The 10,388-nt window shown below is 42.5% G+C and overlaps 1 protein-coding gene across 5 annotated transcripts in view; it reads right to left on the reverse strand.

Annotated features, from left to right (window-relative positions):
* Positions 1–4,888, reverse strand: part of PNPLA8 (patatin like phospholipase domain containing 8) — a 37,645-nt gene extending 32,757 nt beyond the window's left edge. The window contains exons 1-4 of one of the 5 annotated variants that reach the window (XM_027711013.2): positions 4,736–4,888; positions 2,452–3,664; positions 1,371–1,520; positions 30–181 (exon numbers count right to left, since the gene is read on the reverse strand). In XM_027711013.2, coding sequence (XP_027566814.2) covers positions 30–181; positions 1,371–1,520; positions 2,452–3,573 — 1,424 coding nt within the window. In that variant the 5' untranslated portion in view covers positions 3,574–3,664; positions 4,736–4,888. Of the gene's footprint in view, positions 1–29; positions 182–1,370; positions 1,521–2,451; positions 3,665–4,230; positions 4,339–4,380; positions 4,506–4,664 lie in introns of those variants that run through there. The other 4 variants (XM_039385381.1, XM_027711012.2, XM_039385383.1 and 1 more) reach the window with 4 other exon arrangements.
* Between the last annotated feature and the right edge of the window lie 5,500 nt (positions 4,889–10,388).

Below are 10,388 nucleotides of genomic sequence, written 5' to 3' on the forward strand. Positions count from 1 at the left end.
CAGAATAAAAAAGGCTACAGAAGTTTTACCTTGTTCCTCCTCCATCAATAGTGAGGACTCTAATTCCCCAGCCTTTCACAGGGTCGGTATATCCAATCAGAGCTAAAGTTTCTCTAACAGCAGCCTGAAGACTTTCATCATTAGCCTGTCTCAGTCGCAGCAGGCATGGGATTACTTTTTCCTATTGATGAATACAAAGGTATTTCATTCCAACCATATGTTTATAGCAAAAGAATCCATGCTTAAATTTACTAGGTTGGCATTTAAGTATAGAAGTAATATTAGTTAAACTTGAAGGAAAACTTCTTCAAAACCGTATTTACCCATCTTTCTCTCTCTAAAAATGGAAATGAAGGATGCCAATATTATGTTGTGCACACCTCATTGCTAAAAGTCACTACCTATCAAAATTCAGCAGTCAAGGTGAAACACAAATCTTTTGATTGCTAGAAAAGCTACATTCACCAGGAATTAAGTTTAATTGGCTTCATGTCACATTAGCCAAATATAGACTTGAGTATGTAGCACATCAAGTACAGGTAAAAGCCCGGATTTTGCTTAAAAAGTATCACATTGCTTCAAAACAACAAATGCCTTCTAAGTACACTAATAACAAATATTAAAATTCTTCCTCACATGGAGTACTTTTTAAATGTACATTACCACAAATATATAGAGCATTACAATCCAAATGGGAAGAGTGGATATACTCTTTCATAATAAAATAATTCACATATATTTATGTGGACTCCTGACCTGTACCCTGCCCAAATGATTCATCTGGCCCACACTCCATTCCCAAAGGCTGCTTTTCCAGAAATTCTACAATTTATGTCACACATTTATTACAAGGCTGACAAATGTTCTGATTGAGCTAGTACTTCTAGAATAGTCTACCACCCACCTCCTGTCCTCTCACTGCAGGGAAGAAAATGAGTAGGTCTAGATTACATGCACTTATTTGATGACTATACTTCACTCTTCGAAGGAAGCATGTAAACAAGCATAGAAAGTACTGTGCATATGCAGATCAACTGTACAGTACATTCCCGTCTGGTCAACTGCCACAGAGGACACAGCGTATGACCTTCCGTGACCACTTGAAAAAAAAAGCTATACCACCTCCCCACATGACCATGTCGTGTGCTTCTAAATTAAACACTGCAATCTTAGGAGCCTTTAGCTAAACTGCTGATAGTTTGCACACGAATCTGCTTGAACCAGCTAAAGAGTTACAAAAAGAGACACTCAAGTTGTAATCTTTACAAATAAGACTAGTCCACAGAAGCAAATAACGAGGTTTTATGTTATTCTATATCAATCATCTGTCAGATATTTAATTTTTATCCATGCATAAGGACTATTTGCACCTTAATTGCAACTCCTCTGCTCTCTGGAAATTCTAGAAGATGATAGGTCAGTTCTTCAACCCTGCTGATACAGACTCTCCGATTAGTGGATCTTCGTAGGGCTTGAACTAAAGCTCGAGTCCTGTTATCAATACTCACTCTTGCAATAATCTAAAAAAGATAAACAGATAATATAAAACTACTCTAAGAAATGTGTCAAATTTGTCAACACCAATTCCAATGTGTTATTTTAAGATTTCTCAGAAGGAATGAACAGGATGCTGTACTAGAGATCTGCTACAGGTTCCAAGTAAGCATTACTTAAACTGGAAACAGACGACCTTTTGATTCTTAACTAGAAAACTAAATAAAGTCAGCTCACAGCAAGAATACACCAAACAAACATGTGTCAGCATGTACTCAGGTGTATTTTCAGGGCAACTCTGAAATCATGGTATAGGAACCATAAACAAACCATGAACTGTGAAATTACTACAACTACAAACCCCCCCCCAATTAGATCTGTCTGTCTTTATGGAGTCTCTCTACATATACATGAACTAAGTATATGTATATACCACACACACACACACACACACATGTATATTTATATATATATATACATGCTTTATATATAAACTTACATATACATATGTGTACTTCTATAAAAAGTATATACATATTTTTATACATGTATACAGATGTATACATACCTATTTTTAAATACATATATGTATTTGTAAGTTTATATATAGTATGCGTATATATATGAACATTTATACAGTTTTACATATATACTTATTTATCAAAGTACATAGAATAAATCATAGAACAGTTTGGGTTGGAAGGGGCCTTATACACCCTCTAGTTCCAACCTCCCTGCCATGGACAGGGACACCACATTATGTACTTACATGTAGGTATGCATATGAATAAAAGTATGTGTACATATGTAAGTACAGACAGAGGTATATACTTATTTACGTAAGCACGTGTGTATATGTATGGTTCCATACACTGCACTTGTGTAGTGTATATATACACTTGTATAAAATATACATAGAAATAATACATAAATAATTAACACTAAACAAAGACTTGCCTTTTCTCTCTGAAGGGACAGATGCTTTTCCCTCTCTTCTGCAGTCTTGGCCTCTTTTGATTTGTCCTCATCAGTCTTCTCAGACACTTCTTGTTCTGGCTGTTTACTCTTTTCTGGTGAAACAACTTTTGATTCGGATCTTAACTTGGGAACCAGCCCCCCAATATAGCTGTCTACAAAAGCTTGTACGCTGTTACTGGGATACGAAAGAAAGTTTGCAATACTTTTTTTAGTGGAAACTGGAAGGGCAGTATTTGTCTTTTCAGCACCCAGAGTCTCTGCTTCAGGAGCTAAAGTAGCTGCTGAATCCACTGTCTTTTTTTCACTCGTTACAGTATTTTCTGATGAATCAAGCTTATTCCTCTCTTCACTTTTAGAGTCCTGTAATGAAGCATTCCTTTTTTTCTCTTGTTCCATAACAGAATTACTAAAGTAAGAGTTGATATGATCAGCTATGAAGTTGTAAGTCTCTCCAAAATTTGTAGAAAAGTAGCTTATATGAAAAAGGTGGTTTTTAGTAGATGCTGAAACTTCTGGAGTATCTTGACAAGTACCACTTGAACTTACTAACACAGATTCCAAGTTTTCACTTGCACAAGTGGATTTCTTTGCAGATGGGCCTCTGTTGCAATCCTCCTGAGTTCTGGCATCTGTGACTTTTTTATCATTGCCTAGATTTGCATTGATGTTATTTACACCTGCACTACTTTTATTCGCTTTTCCCAAAGTACCTGAGTGTGACTTTAATCGAGCTATTCGTGACACCAGTTCACTGTGAGTGCCAGACACAGCCTTTGAAACAGATTCTATAGTATTCTTAATTCGTGACATGCGAATGCTCACCTTTGTAAGTCCTTTGGAAGAAGAAGTTAGAAGTTTAGAAATTCTACAGTATAAAAACTCATGACTGTAAATATATTTGCTATACCAAAATGTTCTGCTTCTGGCCCATTTACACCGAGGCTCGCTTGTATGCAAAACTCTCAGGTGTGTGGCATGATTTATCCTCCAGCAGACTTTAGGTCTATGCAAACACAGATATTTGTTTCTTTGTTTCCACCAAAGATTTTTTGGGTTAATAAAAAAGACCAAATATGCGCCCAAAGATAACTGAACTGTCATTACTTATAAATAATTATGCCTTTTCTATGTTGCTTTCTACTTCATTCCAGAAAATATATTTCAATAAATAAGTCTCGTAGTGTAGTGTTATCTGAAAAAAAAAAAAAAAAAACAACAAAAAATCAACAATGGAGACCCATATACAGTAACAAGCAGACTAAAAATCACAGAGTGGTTTAAGGCAGATGCAGCTTATTTACGTTTTCTGTAAAGACAGATAAACATTCAAATGAAATAAGCTCATGGGAATATTTACTGCTTAGGACATTTGGTAGCGCCACCCCAACATTTCAACATGCTACTCCCTAAAGGCCAGTTTAAGCCTATCTTTAGCAATGTTACACTTCTCAAAAGCATTTAGTGACATACAGAAAATTGATGGCTGTTTTTCCTACAGAGAGAAATTTGTCTTTCTTTACCAAATTACCTTGTGCAGAAATCACATTTCAAATGTCATTATATTACAACCCCTTTGCAGAATTCCTCACAGGGGAGGAGGGACGCCAATTCTTTGAGCAAAGTTCAATGGGACATGTCTATCCCAAGAGCCAAGGGCAGTATATAACCCTTGCTCCGCAAAGAAAGATGCAACGGACGGAGCAGCATTTTACACAGCACACCAGAGCTGCGCTGACACTGCAGGCACAAATCCATTACCTGCCCAAATGGCAAGTCGAGGCTTCTCTAGCCCCCGAGACAAGTGCCGAGGAGGGCCGCCAGGTAGGTATGCAGGCCAACTTCTGCGCAGGCCGACGCCACAGTGACAGCAGAGGTGACACCGCCCCAGACTGCGGCGTCGTTACTTACGGTCTCCTCTGCCTGAACTGTGCCTGCCCCGCTGGGTCCGCGCCACGCTCTGGGCTGCGGGCCCCGCCGGCGGGCCGGGTTATAAAGGCACAGGGGCTCCTCCTGTCCCGGGGGGGAGCGGGCGCTGTTCTTGCCTTGCGCCATTTCGCAGAATCGCTGCCGAGAGCGGCCGCGTAAACAAGCACCGCGTCCCGTCCCACCGCGTCCCGTCCCGTCCCGTCCCCGCTGTCCCCGGCCCACCCCGCGTCACGCGCGCGAGCCCCGTATGTCCGGCACGCGCTCACCGTGTTCCCCCCACCTCCGTTCCCCGCATGACCCAGTGGCGACGCGACACGGCCCTTCCCGGCGGCGGTACCTGCCGGGCAGCGGCTTCCGCCTCCCCCCTCTGCCCCGGCCGCCGCCGCCGAGCCCGGTCAGGGCCCCAGCGCGGTCCGGGGCCGCGCCCTCACGAGCGGTACCGCCCGGGCGGAGCGGGCGCGAGCGGCCGAACCGGGAACGACAACACTCGCCGCGTGAGACCGCACCACTGCGCCTGCGCTGCCTCGGGTGCCGGAAACAGCTGGGGCGCGCGCCACCGCCTCGCGGGTCGCCGCGGGGGGCGGGGCGGTGACGCGAGATCACGGCCGCGGCGGGGCGGGGCTGCTGCGCGTGCGCGCCGGCGGGGACGGGCGTGGCGGGCGGCGACGTGCGGGACAGCACGCGGGGGGGCGCCGCCCGGTGACCGTGACGAAATCACGGAATGGGAGGGGCTTGGAACGGACCAAAAGGATCATCCGGTCCAAGCCTCCCTCTCACTAGAACAGCTTGTTCAGAGACCCATCCAACCTGGTTTTGAACACTGCCAGGGTTGAGGAAACCACTATCTCCCTGGGCAACCTGTTCCAGTGCCTCACCACCCTCACAGTAAAGAATTTATGCCTAATGTCTAACCTCGATTTCCCCTCTTTCAATTTGTACCCACTATTGCTTGTCCTAATACTACAGTTCCTGACGAAGTGTCCCTCTTCAGCTTCCCTGTAGGCCCCCTTCAGGTACTGGAGGCTGCTATGAGGTCTCCACGCAACCTATTCTGCAGGATGAACAGCCCCAACTTTCTCAGCCTGTCTTCACAGGGGAGGTGTTCCAGTCCTCTAATGAATTTTGTGGCCCTCCTCTAGACTTGCTCCAGCAGTTCTATGTCCTTCTTGCATTGGGGACCCCAGAGCTGGATGCAGCACCCTAGGTGGGGTCTCACAAGAGCAGAGTAAAGGGGCAGAATCCCCTTCCTCGACCTGCTGGCCCCACTGCTTTTGATGCAGCCCAGGATTTGTTTGGCTTTCTGGTTGGGCACGGTGGAGCTTATTGTGTCCCATGCTACTGGTGGTGTTGGGATCTTGGTGCTGTCCCCTGCCAGAGGTACTGGGAGTGAGGGGCTGGGAGAAGGAGAAGAGCCCCTACCCAACCTCTGTGGCCACTTGGTGCAGGTGCTGTGGGAATATTTCGTGGTGTTTCCTACTTAACTCTTGGGCAATGATGACAGAGTGGTTTTCATGGTTTCATAGGCTTAGTGGGCACCTTGCTCTTTTACAGCTAGGCTTCAGAGCAGCCGCAAAACCATGAGCTTCCTGTCTACTCGGCCTGTCTGAAATACAATTTTAGTGAAGTTGCAAAAACTTTGGGTGATGATGGCAAGGGAGCATGGATGTGCTGTGTGTGTGAGTGGAGTGATAGAATCCTTGCCCCGAGTGTTAGGAGGGTCACATCCCATTTGTAGTTTCAAATATCAGTTATGTGCTTCTGTTCTTTCTCACAAATAAAAAAGTAAAATTAGTTTTCTTAGCTTGCATTTTATTCCCCGCAGGAAAATTTATATTTATTATATGCTGTAATTAATATAACGTATTTTTTTTATAAATTGAACAGGTTAAACTCTACATATCTCCCACTGCAGGACATCCCTGGCTGGATGCCAGCTGCCCACTGAAGCTGCGCTGTCACTTCCTTCCTCAGCTGGACAGGGGAGAGAAAATAGAACAAAAGGCTCATGAGTTGGGATAAGGACAAGGAGAGATCACTCACTAGTTACCATCATGGGCAGGGAGGCAGGGTATGGGGGCTGCAGTCAGTTTGTCACATGTTGTCTCTGCTGCTCTTCGCTCCTCAGGGGGAGGACCCCTAACACTCTTCTCCTGCTCCGGCATGGAGTTCCTCCCACAGGAGACAGACCTCCATGAGCTTCTGCAATGTGAATCCTTCTCATGGGCTGCAGCTCTTCACAAACTGCTCCAGCATGGGTCCCTTCCATAGGGTGCATGGTGTTCCTTCCTTCAGGAACAGACTGCTCCAGTGTGGATGCCCCACGGGGTCACAAGTCCTGCCAGAAAACCTGCTCCAGTGTGGGCTTCTCTCTCCATGTGTGTCCATAGGTCCTGCCAGGAGACTGCTCCACCATGGGCTTCCTACAGAGTCACAACCTCCTTCAAGCACCCACCTGCTCTGGCATGAGGTCCTCCAAGGGCTTTAGGGGAATCTCTGCTCTGGTGCCTGGAGCACCTCCTCCCCCTCCTTCTTCACTGCCCCAGATGTCTTCAGAATTGTTCCTCTCACATAATCTCATTCCTCTCTCGCAGCTGCTGCTGTGCAGAAATTTTTTCCATTTCTTAACTATTTTATCAGAGAGGCACTACCCCTGTTGCTGATGGGTTCAGCTTTGGCCGGTGATGGGTTCATCTTGGAGCCTGTTGGAATTGACACCTTCCAACACAGGGGCAGCTTCTGGTGGTTGTTTTTACAGAAGCCACCCCAGTAGTTCCTTCCCCTCCCCTACCAAAACCTCATCACATTAACCCAATGCAATGAAATTTTTACACTCAAGGCATGTCACTTCCTCAGTGAAGTACTCAGTGGCCACAAATAGCTCATGAGCCCCATATTATCTGGGATCTTTTTGCGTAGGACAGTGGCAGTTCACACCCAGGTGCTCATCTGTTCCCTCCAAAATGCTTTCAGAGCTGCTTGCTTTCTGGCCTGTTCTGCAGGTATGGTCTGCCTGCCTTGTTTGTAGATTACTACACATCTGGTTGTATTATCTAGTGGTAGTTTAATCTTGGGAGTTGTTTTTAGGACTTGTGTGCTATTCTTTAGTTTACCATGACATTTCACTATATGTGGTTAAGCTTATTTTTAAACCAAATAGCTCAAACAGTAGTGGTGTCTGCCAGATGCAGCTAAGCAGGGAGGTTTCGCTGCCCCTTGCTGTATGAGTTACTTCAGGTAAAGGCCAGTTACTCTTATGAGAGCAACACAGTACCGATACATTTTAGACTGTGGTAGCAGTGTTTGCTTAAGCAGCTTCCCTGGGTGTGTTTGCCCTTCTGTAAGCCCCAGGACTCTTGGGTATTTGCCAGTGTGGTGGACCAAAATTGTATCTCATCAGATGACTTAAGAGACAGTGACCCAACTGAAACTAGAGTATGAGCTGGCTTAAAACAGGTTAACTTGCATTCTTATGACACCAAAGGGTTAGGCAAAATGAGACCTACAACTTCAGTAAGAAGGAAGTTTGGACACGATAAGCTTCATGCTGCCAGGACACTTCCTGCTTCTCTTTGACTGGCAAATAAGATATTGGAGGTAGGAGGCAACTGATCCCTTCTAGCTGCACATGCCCACTTCCTAAGCACTCACACTTTCTCCTATAATCTCATTGTAAAATTCTCTCCTGTACCTGCTCAGACATTCGTCTCACCAGTGGGATATGTACAGTGGTATGTTGATTCATACCTTTGCTAAGGAAAAAATTCAAGGATTTCGCATTTCAGTTCCAATCACAGACCTATGTGTTCTTGCCACATGGCTCTCCTCAAGGACAAGCAGACCTGTTTGATCTGACATGTTCAGAAGTGCATGATTCATCAGCTTCTCATGCAACTCTGAAAGAACTGAAAAACACTGGACAAGAAAAGATAAAATATTCCCAAATATTTTGCCAATTTAGCCTTCTCTGCACTGTAGTCATGATATTAAGAAAAAATTATCTCAAATTTATTTAAAAGATAGACACTTCAACTAAGCTAATTTTATAAGCTCTCTTGGCAGTCAAAGGTGAGTTCATCCTGTTTGATTAAACACCTGCTTTTTAAATAAGAGAGGTGAATCCACCTACGGTATTCAGAGTGGCTAACTCCAATTTTAGCCATTTTCACATAATATGGATGATCCCATTTATGACATTTTAAGATACATTTAAATTTTAATAGGATGCACATTAGCTGTTTTAAAAATACTTCCATTTCTGTACTTTCCATGGGAAGTCTCAAGAAAGAAATCTGTTATTATTACTGATGGGGTTTTGCTGATTTCTATTAGATTGCATACCCAGCACTCAGGTTCTTTCAGAGTGGTCCCTTGAAACATGATTGCTTTCAGTTTAGGACAACATTGAAAGTAGTTCGATTTTAGTGAGTTCTATCTCTGTAAATTAATTTAAAAAATCAAAGGCTTTCAAAATATTTTCTCATTGTACATGTTAGTACATGTTTTTGAAGGTAAGATGCAAACTTTTGTAAATCAAGTTACACATCAATTGTGATAAATCTTCCTGCTTTTATAAAAGAGACTTCTTTGGTGTACATGACTTTTGTCGTGTTATAGCTGAAATATTGTGGTGTCAATACTGCAAGTGAGTTGTGTTCATTTATATGCAAGCTATATTTTTAATCGCTATTAATTATTTTAATAATTTAACATACATTTGTATGTTTGTCTTGGACTGCTGCTTGGAGAGAAAGTCATAATGGGTTATGGGGCAGTTTGATAAAAATTGGATATTTACCAGAAATAATGGTTCCAAAATTTGCCTTTCTAGGGTTCTCTGTCTTGATCTATGAAATATGAAATATTACACTCTCCTTCACTTTAAAAGGTGGCACAAATACACTGAAATTAAATAATTCTGGAACTCCTTACAAAATTAAGTTTTACTCTTTGTTGCTATTCCAGTTGCAGAGTTCAGTGACTTCATCTTAGAAGATAAAACATCTTCCCAAATAGAACATCTTCCGGGTTGAGATGTTAATGTTGAGAAAATAGTTATTAAAATAAAAGATATCTCAAAATGTCATAAATGGGATCATCCATATCATGTGAAAATGACTATAAATGGAGTTAGCCGCATACTTTTGCTGTAGGTTTGATACAAAGCTATAATATGAATAGCATTTGAATATATATAAGTGGGGTTTTTTATTTGCCATATTGATTAGGGATCGTATCCTGGAAACACAGCAGTGTCACCTAAGAGACTCGAACAAATTAAAAAAAAACCCAAGTGTTTCAAAGCGCTATGACAAATTAACATATTATAGTGGGGCAGTATTCTGCTAGTAATGCTGTCTGAGATAATCGCTTAAATCTAACTTCTTCAATCAAGCCTTAGGGAAAATGCTGTTTTCTATTTTCGTCAGTATAGTATGACATAGACAGAAGCTGTGTAGTGCCACCAAATATACTCAGCTTTGTAAACATATGGATTCTGTCTCTTAACACTAGATGGCAGACAAAAATGGGAAAACATTTCCTTAGTTTCAGGGATAGAATGTGGAAAAATTAAATTGCAACTTGAATGAATGTTCATTGAAAGTTCTCAATAAGAATTAAGACCACTGAACACATGACACAAATATCATGCTTATAACAGCATGGATGCTTTCTGCAGCCTTTCATTTGGCTGTGGTTTTTGGCACAAACACTGAAAATAATCAAGTAGAATATTTCTACATTATTTTCATATTGCTTTTTTATCTCTGTTACTTCCCTTCAATATTTTGCTCTTGTGAAAGAACTAAAAATTCTAGAAGCCTTAGAAAGGCTTAAGCAACTCAAATAAAAGAGAAGCTTACAGAGAAAACTGTCCTCGTCAGGTGGTCACATAGTTGTGAAATTGCCTTCCAAAGTGAAGACTTATATTGTAACTGCTTCGTGTCTTCGCCTTACATTGGTTGCCTAAAGTAATTATGGTTCCTTTGCTC

The sequence above is a fragment of the Pipra filicauda genome, unplaced genomic scaffold (assembly GCF_003945595.2).
Source record: "Pipra filicauda isolate LSUMZ 115617 unplaced genomic scaffold, ASM394559v2 scaffold40_size4127951_pilon, whole genome shotgun sequence".
NCBI lineage: Eukaryota > Metazoa > Chordata > Aves > Passeriformes > Pipridae > Pipra > Pipra filicauda.